The sequence below is a fragment of the Oryctolagus cuniculus genome, chromosome 3, assembly GCF_964237555.1.
Source record: "Oryctolagus cuniculus chromosome 3, mOryCun1.1, whole genome shotgun sequence".
In the NCBI taxonomy this organism is placed as follows: Eukaryota; Metazoa; Chordata; class Mammalia; order Lagomorpha; family Leporidae; genus Oryctolagus; species Oryctolagus cuniculus.
Genome location: NC_091434.1, coordinates 79,651,903 through 79,669,351, shown reverse-complemented (window position 1 = coordinate 79,669,351; position 17,449 = coordinate 79,651,903). Strand labels below are relative to the sequence as shown.

Here is a 17,449-nt window from a genome sequence, read left to right as displayed (position 1 = left end):
GTATGAATTTTAGTTAATAATAATATATCAATATTGACTCATCAATATAACAAAAATACCACACTATGCAAGATATTAGTAGGGAAACTGGGGAGGGAAAGATGAAGGAGTGTACAAGAATTCTCTGCTCATTTTCTGTAAACCTAAAGCTTCTCTAAAAAAAGTAGTCTATTAATTTAAAAAAATGAATTAGAACTGTATCAAATAAATTGGAAATAGTACTACAGGGTATTATTGAGTGAGAAATGTATATAAATTACCAAAATGTATGTAAAATAGGATTCCAAAAATAATACAAATAATAACTAGAAATAATGCCTAAACATTTTCACGGTTATTTGATCAAGGAGAAAAATATACAATATGGATAGATAGCAGTAGACTCCACAGAGCCAAGAGACAAAAGCAAAATAATAAGACTTAAGATAAAAAGTATGCGTATGATTACATTTGCATTTATGGAAAATATCTGTATATGGATATACATGCAAATTAAATATACTTTAAAAGAAGTCACTTGTCTATATGTCTGCCTTTCCTTTTATTTAAATGACTTATTTTACTTTTTTGAAATGCAGTTACAAAGGGAGACACAGAGAGAAAGAGTTTCCATTTGCTGGTTTACTCCCCAAATGGTTGCAATGGCCAGGAGTAGCCAGACCAAAGCCAGGATCCAGGAGCCAGGAGCTTCATCAAGGTCTCTCACGTGGGTAACAGAAGCCCAAGCACTTGGGCCATCTTCCACTGCTTTATCAGGAACATTAGCAGCGAGCTGGATTAGAAGTGGAGCTACTGGCACTCCAACTGGCTCCCATGTAGGATGCTGGCATTGTAGGTAGTGGCTTAACCCATTTTACCACAATTCCAGCCTCCATATGTCTATCTTTCCAACCATACTACTACAAGTAAGAAACTGTGTCTTATTCATCTTTAGATATCTTGAGTTTAAACTAGTGTAGACTAGCTACCTATTAGATTTCTGATAAAATAAACCCAGTTAAGAAGAAGTTTTGTGGTGCAGTGGGTTAAGCCACAGCTTGTAATGTCAGCACCCCATATCAGAGTGCTGGTTTGAATCCTGGCTGCTTTGCTTCTAATCCAGTTTCCTGCTAAAGCTCCCCGAAGTAGCAGATGACCCAAGAACTTGGGCCCCTCCCAGTCATATGATAGACATGATGAAGTTCCTGACTCCTCACTTCAGTCTGACCCAGCCCTAGAAGTTGTGGCAATTTGAAGAGTGAACTGGTAGATGGAAGATTCTCTCTTTCTCCTCTCTCCCTGTTTTCCTGTCTCTCCCCCACCTCTCTCTGTTGCTCTGCTTTGCAAATAAATGAATGAATCTTTACAAAATTCAAATTGTACTAACAAGGATGAGATAAATGAAATGGTAGCCCAAGGACATCCAATTACATGGCCACAGAGAAAAGACACAAAGCCAGAGTTCCTAACCTTAGCTGCTTATCACTTTTCATCCTCCTACACCCTCATGTCAACAAATATTTATTAAGTTCCCACTTTTTGCAAGTCGTACATTCCTGAATCCTGAATTATTCTGACACACCCCATGATTGTTTCTGGGCAACCTACAAGTGTAATATTTGCCAAAGCCAAAAGGTGTGATATAGGCTAGGAATATTAAGGACTGAGATCACACCAGGATGACAAAACCATCATGGGGTGTAAGAGGATAGCCAAGATGTTTGACATGTTAACTTCATCTTTTGAAACAGATTTATCAGTCTACTTGGTCTGTAAACGTGGGTAGCTGTAATCTATCAGACACTACTGGATAGCACAGGGTCCCTCTCCTTGAGGCGTTCATAGGTAAATGGGGGAATGGACAAGTAAATCACAATAGAAGAATCCCAGTAGGACATGCCAAGAGATATAATGTGGAAGGAATTATCTACTAGGCCTTGGGGAGGAAGAAAGGCTTATGGAAAAGATGATTCTTCGGATGACTTTAGTGGTAAAGAACTATAGCCGAGAGAAGCTAAAGTGCAAAGACAGGAAAGATCATGTTTAAGAGCACAAGCTTTGGACTCTTCTAACCTGGATTCAGCCCTGGATTCACTGTGTACTATTGGGTAAATTGCTTTTAAGCTTCAATTTTCTTTTTAGGGAAGTGAGGATAAAGATTGCAATGATCTTAAGAGCACAAAAATGTATGTGAACCTCTTAGCAGAATTCGAGAACATTGTCAACACCTAATAGAAGACAGTATCTCCAGATAATTAGACACTCAGCAGAGACACTGGAAGAACATCCATACCAGATCATATAATACTTAGTCATTTACTTATTTTCACTCACTTGTTTGTAGCTTGGAAGTAACAATCATTCTAAATGTACTAACTCAGTCATAAAGAAGTCATAGAGAGGCATATAAAGAACTCTGCATAGGGGTGGATGCTTTGTGCAGCAGCTAAGATGCTGCTTGTTTTATTTCTGCATCTGTTATGTGCTCCATTCCTAAGTGGTAGCGGTATAGGAGTAGCAAAAACACAGGGAAATTGGTCCTAAGAAAGGCAAGCAGTAAATTAAAAAAAAATAAAAAAGAAAACAAAAGATCACAAAATATTAAATTAAAAAAAGCATTGGCTAATGTGATGGATAGAGTTGTGGGTGGTGGGAGGAACAGAGTGGAAGGGGGAATATGTATTAGATAAAGTGGTCTAATGTAGACCTGAAACAACTGAAAAGGAGATCCACATAATGATGGGGGTAGGGGGTGGGGTTCCAGGAGGCAGCCACAGCAAGTAATCTGTCCCTTAGGAGGAAATGAGAGTAATATTTGAGGAGAAGAAAGACTTGTGCACTTGAAAGTTCTCAAATTTGGCTCATTTACTCTCCTGGGAGCCCTCAAATCTACTTGTGTCTGGGCACCACCCACAGCTATATGGTTAGTGCTTTGGGGTAGGCCACTTACATCTGTGTTTTTTAAAAACCTCTCCAAGTGATTTTGAGGTGCAAATAGAAGTGAGAAACACTGCCCAACATGAGTATAGGAGAGGGAGGTACGAGGTGGATTAAGATGGGCACATTGAGGTCCGATATGCAGATCCTGTGGATGCCATAGTTAGAGTGACATCATATTCTGAGTGTGATGGGGAAACCACTGTGGAGTTGAAGTACAGATGCAGCACAGTCTGCTGGGTTTTAGAAGAAGCACTTTAGATACCACCTGAAGCAAGGATGGCAGGAGGGAGGGGACAGAGTGAAAACATCAAGAGCAATTAAACACAGAGATAAATGTCAGTGACACAACAAACACACATCAATGATGGTGGCTATGAACTAAGGCCTATCAGTGAAATACTCACACATCCAGTAGTATACATCAAATGGCATTTGTCAAATCTGGTTAAATAGTAAAATGAGCTGGCATTTCCTTTCCATTTCTCTTCTGACTTCATATTCTGTTGTTTTTTTTTTTTTTCTTAAACACAGACAACTATTACTCAGTGATACTCAATCCTGGTTTCCCATTAGAATAATCTACAAATATTTTAAAAATGCTTTACCCCGATGTTTCAATTTATCAACCTGTGGATTGAACCTGGACACTGGAAATGTTTTAAATATTCTCAAGTGATTTATTCTATAGATAAGAGTAAGAAGCACTGAATTCAGCAAATGAATACACTGACAGGGAACAGATGCATTGAAGTTGGCATCAGATTCTGATTCTCTTACAGTTAACAAGGTTATCAGAACATGGTCAGAGAGTCTTCACGAGCAGGAAATGGAGGCAGGCGCAGTGGATCCAGGGTAAACATTATGACGGAGAGTCACCACCCTGAGGTGGTAAGTGGAGTGGGGAATGCTTTGCTTGGCCTGAGTACAGCAGTGTTGGTGTGTGAGATAAGGCCATTCCACATTATGTATCCTAGAAAAAAGGAGTCAAGGATAGGAATTCCCAGCTTTGTATTTTGGTTTCAATGCAGAGTATTGCCACAGGTGTTTTAATTTTTCTTACATGTTTTAAAACATCCTATACTTGACAACTGTTGCCAAATATGTGAGTAAACAAAGCTGCAGTTAAATTTACTCATGACTCCCATCCATCCCAAAACATAAAGAGGATGTGTGATTAAGCCATAACCTTTTCCTAATCTGTGAGAATTGGGTGTGGTACTAGGTGTTTTGGGGCAGCTGAGTGTTCTTGGTAGGGCCTTTGTGATTGGCACAGAGGCTCCCATCACAAAAGATCTCTATGCTGGGATGTGAGGGTTGGGAGGGCTCTGGGTCGACTTGCAGAGTCTCTTCTGCAGGATGGGAAGTTTATTTTTTTAAAGCAAATATTTATTGGAGGTCTTAACCATATGTAAAGGGGAGACAAAAAAAACTAGTGGTTATAACACATAATGTATATAAATCAGACATGTAAATTTTAAAAACAATTTCCTATTGTAAATGTTTATTAATTTATATCATTAATACCTATAATGTAGTATTGTTTATGTTCTTAGTATTTGAATATGGGCTGGGTTTACCTTTCATGAGTGAGAATGACTTTTTGATGTTGAATTAATGAGTTTTTAGTACCAAATGTATTATTTAGGTATCAATGTTAAAATATATACACATGAAATCAGATATATAAAATAACAAACATATAGGAATCTTTAAAGATCATAATAAGAAAGCACTTTTTTACCTTCACATAGTTGTATTCTAAGAGAAGAAACAGTCTATCAGGCGATACTGAGTAATCAGTTATAGAATGTCCAAACTCATCCTGTCAATCAAGTAGAAAAAAGAAAGATTGAACAACTCAGTTTAACTGCCACCACTGAGTGCTTTCAACCAAGAGGGTACTGTGTCATACATGTGGCTTGTGCGTGTGCACCCAATATAGCATGGAGGATGATCACTGTTAGAAAGCCATGTAGGGGAGGATTAATTCTAAGGGAAAGACGGTTCTGGGGGTCAGGATCAGGAACAGAGAGAAAAGTGTCTCAATAGAAGGAGCAGCAGGTGCAAAAAATCAGGTTTGGGAGACAATGTGCTTGTTTAGAGAATATTTAAGGATTGTGTGTAAACTGGATATAGTATGGGGCATGTCAGTCACAGTGGAAGGTAAGAGGACATCAAATTAGAAAAATAACTGGAAAGATATATTGAAAGGTATCACATGTTACGATGTCCTATTTTATGCATATGGCAGTGACAGCATCATTTTTTTTTTTTTTTTTGACAGGCAGAGTGGACAGTGAGAGAGAGAGACAGAGAGAAAGGTCTTCCTTTGCCATTGGTTCACCCTCCAATGGCTGCAGTGGCCCGCGCGCTGTGGCCGGCGCACCGCACTGATCCGATGGCAGGAGCCAGGTACTTATCCTGGTCTCCCATGGGGTGCAGGGCCCAATCACTTGGGCCATCCTCCACTGCACTCCCGGGCCACAGCAGAGAGCTGGCCTGGAAGAGGGGCAACTGGGACAGAATTCAGCGCCCCAACCGGGACTAGAACCCGGTGTGCCGGCGCTGCAAGGCGGAGGATTAGCCTAGCGAGCCGCGGCACCGGCCATCATATTTCTTTTACCAAGTAACTGGTGGCATGGTGAATGACCTAAGAAGGGAGGATGGAGGGGTTCCATCAGCCTGGACTTCTGCAACGCAGTGGTCTGGCCTCCATAATAGAGATGAAGACAAGTTAAAATACTTAGCCACAAGATGAAACGAGGGTTTGAACCAGGACTACACAGTGGAAATGAAAATCTGTAAGCCAGTTGACATGAGAAGGTGAATCAATAAGGTTGTTCAGTAGCTCATTATAGGGGATTTTGGAAGAGTCAGGGGTGACTCTGAGGTTTGCAGCTTCAGTGACTTGGAGAAGAATTAACTATTTACTAAGATTAGAAATTTGGGAAGAGAACTGAGATGCTTTCATTTTCTTGGACAAAGAAGAGGGAAGACAACTAGATTAGCTCCAGATACTAATTTTAAAATGCCTACAGGCCATTTATGTGAAGCAGCCAGAAGCTACTGGAAACTGACGTTTGGATCCCGGGTGGAGGTTAGTGTGAAATGAGTGTATATGAGACTCAAGGCCAGAAAGGAGAGCACAGATGCTGTGGAAGTGCTTGGAATTCATGGAAGGAGGACATGCAAAATGCAGATAGAGGCCAGCAAGTGAAGGCAGAGACCCAAGGAGCACTTACATTTAAAATGTGGGCAAAAGAGGAGAAATCATCAAAGGAGACTAAAAAGTAGCCAAGGCAGGGAGCGTTTCAAGAAGGAGAGAAAGATCCACTGTGCCGTGTGCTGCAAGAGTCCAACAGGATGAGAAGGGACAGCAGTCATGATTTGAAAGGTAATGAACAATATCCCCAGGACATCAGGACATCAGGCATGAATTAATTATGTGATTAAACATACAAATGTAATGTTCGCCAAGAAAAGAGAGCTGTTTCCATATTCAGCATTGAAGAGCAAGATATTATCTTCTTGTCTGTGGAGATACTCATGATCTAAAGAGAGAAAATCATCAGATCAATATTTCAAGTTGCTATTGAACATCTTCATAAGCCAAAAATTGTGCCATAGAATTTAATATTTAAGCTCACACAAGCACTAAATATGCATTTCTAAGCTGGTAAAACATGAGCATGAATATTATACTAACACTCATTTGTTTTTCTATCACTATTGTGAAGGTTTCAATTCACTTTGAACTTTTTATAGCACATGTCAGAGGAATACTTAGGCTTTTCTCTGTCTCCCTTACCTTTGCATTTCTAATTAGAAAAAAAAAAACTACCTCTTCACAGAGTATTAAAAAACAAGGATGGGCAAAGAACTTTTGCACAGCAGTTAATGTGCTGCCTGGCATGCCCACAATCCATACAGAGTACCTAGGTTTGACCATTCCCAATTCCAGGTTTCTCTGGGAAGCAGCAGATGATGGCTCAAGTGATTGGGTTCCCGCCACCCACATGGGAGACTGACTGAGTTCTGAGCTCCTAGCTTTGGTATGACCCCGCCCTGGCTCTTGTGGAATTTGAGAAGTAGACCAGTGGATAGAAGATCTCACTCTAACTCTTTCTTTCAAATAAATGAAAGTAAGAAATAAAAAGGAAGGCCGGCGCCACGGCTCACTAGGCTAATCCTCCCCCTAGCAGCGCCAGCACACCGGGTTCTAGTCCCGGTTGGGGCGCCGGATTCTGTCCCGGTTGCCCCTCTTCCAGGCCAGCTCTCTGCTGTGGCCAGGGAGTGCAGTGGAGGATGGCCCAGGTGCTTGGGCCCTGCACCCCATGGGAGACCAGGAAAAGCACCTGGCTCCTGGCTCCTGCCATCGGATCAGCGCGGTGCGCCGGCCGCGGCGGCCATTGGAGGGTGAACCAACGGCAAAGGAAGACCTTTCTCTCTGTCTCTCTCTCTCACTGTCCACTCTGCCTGTCAAAAAAAAAAAAAAAAAAAAGGAAAAAAAAACAAGAATTATATCTTTCTTTAATCTTTCCTTTTTTTTTTTAATTTATGTGACAAATAGAGTTATAGACAGTGAGAGACAGAGAGCAGAGAGAAAGGTCTTCCTTCCATTGGTTCACTCCCCAAATCCAAAGCCAGAGGCCAGGTGCTTCCTCCTGGTCTCCCATGCGGGTGCAGGGAGCAAGCACTTGGGCCATCCTCCACTGCCTTCCCGGGCCACAGCAGAGAGCTGGACTGGAAGAGGAGCAACCGGGACTAGAACCTGTTGCCCATATTGGATGCCGGTGCCACAGGTGGAGGAGTAACCTAGTGAGCCACAGTGCCAGCCCCAAGAATTATAATCTTTTTAATACCATAAAAATGCTTCACAAATCAACCTAACTAAAATGAACACTAATGAAGAATCTGACTCCCCTCAGAAAAATCATTACCTGAAATCCACTGCAAGGAGTAGGACCTCATTCGAAGCGTGTTTTTTAAATAATCATTTAGAGTATAAGTTCTGCGGCTGTCTCCTGCAGCAGCATCTGCCGGTTGGGAAAAAAGAGCCAAATGTTCAAAAAACAAGATTGAATAACCTACTCTTCGGATAAGATAAACAAATGGATCTTTATGGTATACCCCGCTCACAAAATGCAGAAATATGCTCACAGAATGCAAGACACACTTTTGAAAGATTTCAGACAGGCAATATGAGGTAAAGCAGGTGTATATGTGTTTCACTTCCACATATTAAGGCTGTTTCTCGAGTGTCGTGGAGAACTAGGTCAGCAACGTCCAGTAGAAACTTCATGTGACTATATTTTCTAGGAGCCATATTTTAAAAAAAACTCAAGGTGAAATTAATTTTAATAGCATATTTTATTTAGCCCAATATATCCAAAATATTATCATTTCAACACATAATCAATGTTTAAATGTTATCAATGAGATCTTTCACATTGAATTTTTTGCACTAACTCTTAGAAAACTGGTTTGTAGTTACAGCATATTTTCATTTGACTTGGCACACTTTAAGTTAACAGCTACATGTGGCTGTGTAGCTAAAAGCCACCGGGGTGGACAGCATGGGGCTAGGTCACTCTTTTCTGAGGCCTTGTTCTCAGAGACATTTAATACATGCTGATCACACAATTCAAGGAAGTTTGTTGCCATCACTGCTTTCCTTTGTATCTGTGGAGTTTTTGTCACCTATAGTCTGCTACTGGTGACCCAAATTCCTAATCTGAAAATTATTTTTTGATGTCTTCCTCTCTTTTCTCACTGCCCTCATCTAATTGATCTGTGATTCTTCCTGGAAATCTTTTTGCCAGGTTTCACTGCCAAGAGGTCTCCTGTTCCAATCCATCTGCATCACTACAGGAATGATTGCTCTAAAAAACCATTTTTTTCCTGGTCATCTCAACCTCAAAAGCTCTGGATGGTTCCCTTCTGCTTACAGGAAGATCCACACTCCACAGCCTGGCCATCTGGGCCCTCCACAAACTCTCCTCCAGCACTCAGGGTTACTCCCACCTGCAGCAATGCTCCCGTCCTGTCACGTGATCGGCTCACTGAACCCAGGGAATCTTCTTCAGCTTTTCTGCCTCTGTTCCTTGTCCTCAGCCACTTCTCTAAGCAGAATTATCAACACAGAACTACTATCACTGATTCCAGAGTTTCTAAGAAGGAAATTAACTGAATATCTTTAATAGATAACACATGGTACTCTTCCTGGTCCTAAGCTACTTTTCTGCAGTGGCCTTAAATGCTTCCCTGGCTTTCACAATTCACTGCATTTTTTCCAACTCTCACCTTGCTCATAAAGACTTCAACTCCCTCTTCTTGAACTTTTGCTACCATTTTACCCTTTGGCTCTTAATTTTTAATGATTTATGTTGATAACCACTCTTCCATACTTACCTGTGTGGTTTTCTTGGCTAGGCCATGTATTTTTGAAGACAGGGCTTTGGTTTTGTTGTTGTAGTTGTTGTTGTTATTATTATTATTATTCTTTGCATTAACCCTCAGCACCTAACACTGTTCAGTGCCAGGGTGGACACAAAGATGTTCTTGTTGATTGATGTAGGATATTATTCTAGAAGCATAATCAGGCCAATGAGATTCCTCTTCTCAAGTCCCAGAGCTTGTGCACTGATGCCAAAGTGTTATAATTCTTTTCCTAAGTCCTCTACTTTTCCCAGAAACACTCACTCACACAGTCAGCCACCATGCTAACGTGTATAACTGCAGTTCTGCAGCACACTTTCTCTTGTTAATTTCTCACAGCCCATGGGAAGGTAATTCTCTTACATGAAATGCTGTTTCCAAAGATATTCTTAAGATCTTATTTCTTCAGGTCTTAGCTGATAATAATCTTGTTTCTGTCTATAAAACCTTCTGTTTCAATAGATACAATTTTCACTTTATTACTTTATTGATTCTATTTTAACCTAGTTTTTTTTGTCTTTCAATTTAGTCCTGCATTTCACCACTGAAAGTTAGGAAGAAAATTGTTTGTTAGGAGAAATATAACACCTGGATAAAAATCAGTACCTGGACTTGCCGATGTTCAAACAAAAGATAAAACTTGTACTACAGGAAATATTATTTGAAACTCACATTGACGATAGTAAATTATGGGTCTAAATTTGTTCACTACATGCCCTCAATTGTTTGTGTGCATCCAACCATTTTTTTCATACATCAAATAGGTATAAAGTGAACACTATTTGAAAAGTACTCAAGGAGACAGACCTGCTCTCAAGAGCTTTTAGTTTAAAATGGACAAAAAGATCCATTTTAAAATTAGTATAATTTGAAATAAAAGTGGTTATTAGACATTCACAGTCATAATACTGTCTGCTAATGTTGATGCTGAGATAGACCTATGGAAAAGGGATAGAACAACTTGTGTATGTGTGTACATATATATGTTTATATAAATACACATACATATGAATATATAATAAAGCAAACCTATCAACATAGAACTTCTATCACTGATTCCAGATTTCTAAGAAGGAAATTAACTGAATAGCTTTAATAGATAACACATGGTACTGTCTCATTTAAATGATATGTCACATAAAGGTATTTGCACTGGTTTTCAGGGCAACACACTTATATTTGGGATGTTAAAGTAACTGAGGCAAATTCCTTTGCTATCACCTGCTGCTCAGCAGGCTGCTTTTCACATTCACAATGTGATCTTCACTGAACACTTATCTCTCCTGCCATTCTCAGACATTTGATTCACTCTCTCAGCAGTCCATAGGTCATCTCTACCAGGTTAGGCTGCCTGCTACTCATGAGGGCCTCCTTTGAATTGAAATCCACCCAATGATGTCCCAGATATGAACACTGATGTCACACTCTTGCTATAGCCTGGGACATCCTTGCAAGACCCACACCTAACTTGAGCTTATGCTAAGTTTAGTTGGCTGCTTTACAATAACCCTGCAACCTGGTTTCCATGTATTAGTTACTCAGTCCCAGAGCAGCACGGCTAAATTGGAGCAAGCAGAGCAACAAATGTTCCTTGTTTTTTTGCCTTGCCATTTGATAAGCAGGGCACATTGGAAGACAGTTTTGAAACATCTAGATAAGCGAGTTCTGTGAGATGTGAGTGCCAAGTCCAGGTTTTGACCTTTAGCAAGTTCATAGCTTGCTGCCAAGTTACAACCTATTCTGTCAAACTCTTATAGGACACGCTCATATTTCTTCTTCCTTGTCTACTTGCTCACTGACAGGGTACTGCTGTGGCAACAGATGAAGGTCTTTGGCTGCTTGTGTGGTTTTCCTGGTGCGGCCTGGGACATGTCGTTCATTTGACTTATCAGTTCAAAGCATAGTGCTAGCCAAGTAAAGCAGTTAATCATATGTTACCCATCAGCTTATACAGAAACTCTTAGATTCAGATCTTTTATTTAAAAATAAAACGGTTAACACCATTATTTCTTTAGCTGGAGCAACTATTAGGTTGAACCATATGAAGATACCATTTTTATCAGCCAAATGAGGTAAAATGGTAGTAGCATTTAAAATGGCTCAGCCTAATAATAAATTGTCATCAAAGCTTTATATATCTTAATGAATCCTTATTGTAGGACCAAAATCACTCTGAATAAAGTAATTCCAGAAAGATCAAAATAAGAAAATAGTCTAGTTCCATGGAATATTCTTTGCTTTGCAAAATCACTGCACAATTACAGGATATTTTGAATGCTTTTGTATCCATTCATAATGAACATATTTTATTTTTATTAAAATCTGATATAAAATATTTCTATATCACAAAGATAAATCATTTTGGTTACTGGTAATGAAATACGTCTAAAAATAAATGTGTTCTGTAGAGGTCATAAACACATGATGTTGTCATAAACAGGCAAAGGAGACATCTGGTTGGTTTCTGTGTTCCACCTAGTAAGCAGTTAACAGTCCACATGGATGCTTGTGTCTATGGTAGGTATACAGAATCAAATAAGTATTACTTCAGAATTTGTTCTAGTAAAATGGCAGCATTCATGTTGGAACACAGGAAGAAGAATCAAGAAGACAGAAGAAGAAACTGATTGAAAGTTTCCTTATATCCTGTAGTTATTTTATCCAGCAGCATATACAGGCTACCACCCATCTCCATCAATTCAACAAATACTTATTTACAGAGTTTGCACAAATAGAAAATGGTTACAGATGACAACGAGGCTTGCCATGATATTGGTTCCCTGTGCCCCAGTGTTGAAGGCTGGAACCCTGATTGGTGCTTCAAACTTTTTGAAAAGTCTGGGTACCTAATGCCCTAGAAAAAGTGTATAAAACCTGGTGATGCCATCAATTAATTTATGTGAGCTGTACAAGTAATTGAGACCTGGGGTCAGCGCTGTGGCTTAGCGGGTTATTCCTCCACCTGTGACGCCAGCATCCCATATGGGTGCCAGTTCTAGTCCTGGCTTGCTCCTCTTCTGATGCAGCTCTCTGCTATGCCTCAGGAAACCAGTAGAAAATGGCCCAAGTGCTTGGGACCCTGCATCCGCATGGGAGACTTGGAGGAAGCGCCTGGCTCCTGGCTTCAGATCGGCCCAGCTCTGGCTGTTGTGGCCATTTAGGGAGTAGGACAGTGGATGGAAGACTTTTCTCTCTATCTCTCCTTCTCACTGTCGGTAACTCTACCTCTCAAATAAATAAATAAATTTTTTTTTAAAAAAAGTAATTGAGACCCATTTGTCATGTCATGTCTTGCTCTGTGAAGAAAGATTGGGAAGTAGAAGAAATCCTCTCAAGCAAGCAACATACAAGCCTTGGCTTGCCTGCTACAACCAGTCTAATTTGTGGTGGGGAAGAAGTTGGGGAAGGCGAAAGGGGGTAAGGACCAGTAGCTGGAAGCTTTGAAATCAGGGATCCTGGATTTGAGCCCAGGCTTATACATTCTTTTGGTGCCTTGGGAAAATTATCAAACTTTTGCTATGGTTTAAATGATGGAGTCCCCTTCAAAATTCATGTTGAAATTTAATATCCGTTGTGCTGTTAAGAAGTGTGGCTTCTGGAGATGTGACTAAGTTATGAAGACTCAGTCTGATGAATAGAATACCCTCCCCCTCCATGTGAAAAGAGGTCCATGAGAAGACACCATCAATACTCTGAGTATGCCTGTACCTTGATTTTAGACTTCTCAGACTCCACAATTAGAGAGAAATAATTCTCTTTTCTTTCAAATTGTCCAGTCTGTTGCATTTTGTTATAGCAGAATAAATGGACTAATACATAAACAAGTATCATAGATATCAAGTGCTGTTTGTGGGGAGCAACCCGGACTAGACTAAGTTACTGGAATTAAGACTTATTTTATGCATCTGCTCTCCCACAATATGGCGCTGAGAAGGGAGTAACAACTTCTACGCAGCTGTCTCTCACCAATTTGATTGACTGAGCTGCAGGAGCTGATCTTGCTCCTGATTGGAGGAGAGCAGCGTACTCGGCGTGTGGGTAGCAGAGTTGGGATTGGTGGAAGAGGACTATAAAGGAGGAGAGAGACAACATGCACCAGGAACATCTAAGGGGAACATCTATCTGAAGGAACACCTGTGCAGCCCCCGAGAGAGCCGGCCGGCGGTGTGCCGCTCCCCCGCGGAAGTGGGGAATGTGGCAGGGGGAACCGCCCTTCCACGGAGGTGGAAGGGATGGTAGCCAACCCGGGAAGAACCAGCAGCAAACCCGGGGAGGGCCGAGCAGACAAAAGAACAACGCAGGGTCCTGTGTCGTTCCTCCACGAAGACGGGGAGCGACACTGTTCTAACAAGTTCCTAGAAGAAGTGGAAGAAGCTTTGGAACTGGGTAAATGGTAGCAGCTGAGACTGTTTTTAAGTACATGCTAGGGGAAAAAAAAACATCCAAATGATCTTGATTGAAACATTAAGGGTGATTCTGGTGGAGGTTCTGAAGAAGAGGATCACCATAGAGAGAGGCTCAGTCTTCTTAGAATTTATATATGTGGTCATGGTCAGAATGGTGGCAGAAATGTGGAGAGTAAAGGCCACACCGGTGAGGAGTCAAATGGAAAAAACAAATACTGAAAATTGGAAGAAAGGCCACTCTTGTTACAAAGAGGCCTGGAACTTGGCTGATCTATGTCTGTGCCCTCAGACTTTGTGAAAGGCAGATATTAAGTGCTATCCACTACAATAATTGGTGGAAGAACTCTAAGCAAAGTGTTCATGGTGTTCCATGACTTCTCCTGCTTACCTACAGTAAAAAAGTAAAAAGAGAGCTATGAATTGAGGACAGAATCTTACAACCAAAAGGGAAGAAGAACTTGCATATTTGGAAAAGTATGAGTTTGATCAGATTTTAAAGACAAAAAAGATGAATTTGGAAAGAATACCAAGGGTGTAGCCAAATAATTGTTTGATCAGGAGATGTGTATGTTTAGAAGGAAGTCACAAGCTACTTACCATTGTCTGTTTTGGGGAACTGATAAGCACTAGTTTATTTCACTCATGGTTCTACAGGCTGAGAAGTCTACAATACAGGGGCTACATCTCTTGAGGACCTTCTTGCTGTGTCATAACAAAATGGAAGAAATCACACGAAAGTGTGATAAAGGACAAGAAGGGGCTGTACTTGCTTTTGTAACACATCCATTCCCACAATAATAACGTTAATCCACTTATGAGGGTGGAGCCCTCACTACCCCATCTCTCATTAGATCCCATCTCCAAACACTTGCACTGAGGATTAAGTTTCTAAGACATGGATTTTGGGGGGAACACTCAAACCATAGAATTATTCATCAAGACAACAGAAGAACACAATACCACAAAAGGCATTTCAGAGACTGGTGTTCTCTTTCTCATCATAGACACAGTCATGCTCAGGCCTAGGGGTCAGAACCATATCAAAAGAGGAGTCCTGGGCACCCATGATACCACAGCATTCACTACCCAGTACTGCCACAAGTCTCTGCTCCCCATTCAGGGATTCCCCATATGTGGTTCAAGAAAGTGGGAATATGACTCAGGCAGCCACTCTGGAAGATGGCCATAAATCTTGATGGCATCCATGTAGTGTGGTACACAGGTGCACAACCTGTAGTGGCATGGCCGACTCCATCTAGATTGAAAAGGAGACTTGCTTCAGAGATGGAACCACTGTAGGCAGTCCCCACTAGGGCAATGCCTATTTGGAACTGAGTGGGTAGGACTGCCCCTGAGATCTCAGATCTGTAGAGCACAAGACTGCAACTTGTGAGACCATCAGCATAGCCTGTGTCCAGCAAGTCCATGGGAGTGGGGCCCATGGAGCCTTGGCTAACCAGCCCTGTCCCCATGTAGCTGGAAGCGGTGCTTGGAGTCAAAGACTATCTTCAAGCCTCAAAACATAGTATCATTTCCCTTGATGGTTTGGGAGTTGCTTGGGACCTGTTACTCCTTTCTTCTTGCTTGTTCCTCCCTTTTAGAATGGCAATGTTTATCCTATGCCTGTATCATCATTATATTTTTTAATGTTTTAAATTGTTTTACTTGAAAGGCAGAGTGACGAAGAGTGAGGAGGAGAGAAAGAGGAAGAGATGTTGCATCCACTGGTTCACCCCCCCCCCCCATATGCTCAAAACAGCCAGAACTGGGCCAGGCTAAAGCCAGGAAATAGGTATGCTACCCAGGTCTACCACATGGGTGGCAGGAGCCCAAGCACTTGAGCCTTTATTTGCTACACTCCCAGGCATATTAGCAAGAAGCTGAAACAGAAGCAGAGCAACTGGGACCCAAACAGACACTCTAATATGGAATGCCAGCCTCTGGGGTGCTGGCCTTGCAAGCAGCAGCTTAATCTGCTACTCCACAACACACTTCCCTATAACTGATTTAGATGGGACTGTAGACTTTTGAGTTAACACTAGACCAGGCAAGACTTTGGGGGCTGATGGGATGGAATGGAAGTACTTTACATGACAGAAGGACATGAATTTTGGGGTGAATTCCCGAAGTGAACGTTGGGGATGAATGTCTCCAGATTGAGATGTGGAAACTTAACTCCTGCAGCTCTCCCCACTTGTGTACATTCATGTCTTGTAAAGAGTCTAGAAGGAACTAAGGCACTTACACTCTTTTGCCATAGGAGTACATAGTCAGAAGGCCATCAGCAAACACTGGATGCTGATCCCTTGATCTTGGATTTCCTAGCCTACAGAGCTATGGGAAAATAGACCTCTATTGCTTAGAAATTACCCAGCCCATGGTATTTTGTTATAGTAGCACAAGGACAATTTATAAAGTCTCAATTCTTTAATCTGTACCATGAAAATAATAGCATTCTCAAGCATATGGGGCTTTGTGATGATAAAATAATATAAATAATATACTCAGTGCAAAACTTAAGAAGCCCTGCAGATATTTTACAGTGTGTATTATTGTTTTGTTCCAATCATGTGCAAGGTATCAGAATACAAAAATGAATTTAAAAAGATCCTCCCCCCCTGGAGCACCTAGCAGTGGTGCTGATATTAAGAATTTAACTGCAGTGAAATAATAGTCAATTAAGTTTCACTATGTTCAAAATAACAAGTAATCCTAATAAGACAGAATAAGGCTCTTTGAGAAAACATCTAGAAGAAAGGCAACCTAATCATTTATTAATTGCTAATGAACATCACTTTCTCCCTTCAACTTGCCTGACATCCATACAGCAAGTCAGCAGCTACAGAATGAAGAGAAACAACTGACTTAATGCAGTAAGAGGATTTAAGAAGAATGCTGTTTCTCTGAGTACCACACACAAGGTGCATTAGATTACCTATATAATCACAATCAGCATATTTGCCTTCACAAAAGGTAAGTATATATTACAAGTATGTCAAGTGGATTCTGATGAGCAAACTGTCATGAGCTAGAGCCTGTAGAATGCTGCAACTGTGTACTCTAAGCACCTACCCTATGCTCCAAGTTCAGAATGTTATTGTATTTTCAAATGTATACCCTGAAATGTCAAACAAATGGTACAAGGAGAATTTTTTAGAGTATCAACAATTTGTAAATAGGAAACAACTTAATGGAGTACACAGAAATGGTTCTACCCTTGCCACCTCCTACTCTCTTATTTCATTCCATCTTTACTGGCAGCCCAGCTGTTCCTTAGACACAGCATGCTCACTCTTGCTTTAGGAACTTTGCATAGCTGTATTCTCTGCCTGGAATGTGTTCCTCCCCAAAGGAACAAGGCTTGTTCCCCCACCTCTGTCAAGTCTTATTTACTATTGCATTCCTTCTCAGACCAGCCCTGCTGCTCAGCCTCCCTTGGCGTTGTCTACTGCCCTTCTGGCTTTGTTTTTTCTCAGCAACAATACCATCTAATACACCATGTATTTTACTTATTATTATGTTCACTGTATGCCTCCCATGATTGCATATAAGCTGGCACAGATTCTGTTTTGTTTAGATTTTATTTATTTATCCACTTAAAAGAAAGAGGAGAGAGAGAGAGAGATCTTTTCATCTACTAGTTCATTCTCCAAATGGCCACAGCAGCCACATCTGGGCCAAGCTGA

At 40.9% G+C, this 17,449-nt stretch overlaps 1 protein-coding gene across 2 annotated transcripts in view; it reads right to left on the bottom strand.

Moving 5' to 3' along the window:
• DPP4 (dipeptidyl peptidase 4) overlaps window positions 1-17,449 on the bottom strand; it is an 87,857-nt gene that overhangs the window by 51,420 nt on the left and 18,988 nt on the right. For both annotated transcript variants that reach the window (XM_008258668.4, XM_017342895.3), the window contains 3 exons: window positions 7,860-7,955; window positions 6,379-6,470; window positions 4,661-4,741 (listed from right to left, as the gene is read on the bottom strand). In XM_008258668.4, the coding sequence (XP_008256890.1) occupies window positions 4,661-4,741; window positions 6,379-6,470; window positions 7,860-7,955 (269 nt within the window). The remainder of the gene's footprint in view (window positions 1-4,660; window positions 4,742-6,378; window positions 6,471-7,859; window positions 7,956-17,449) is intronic.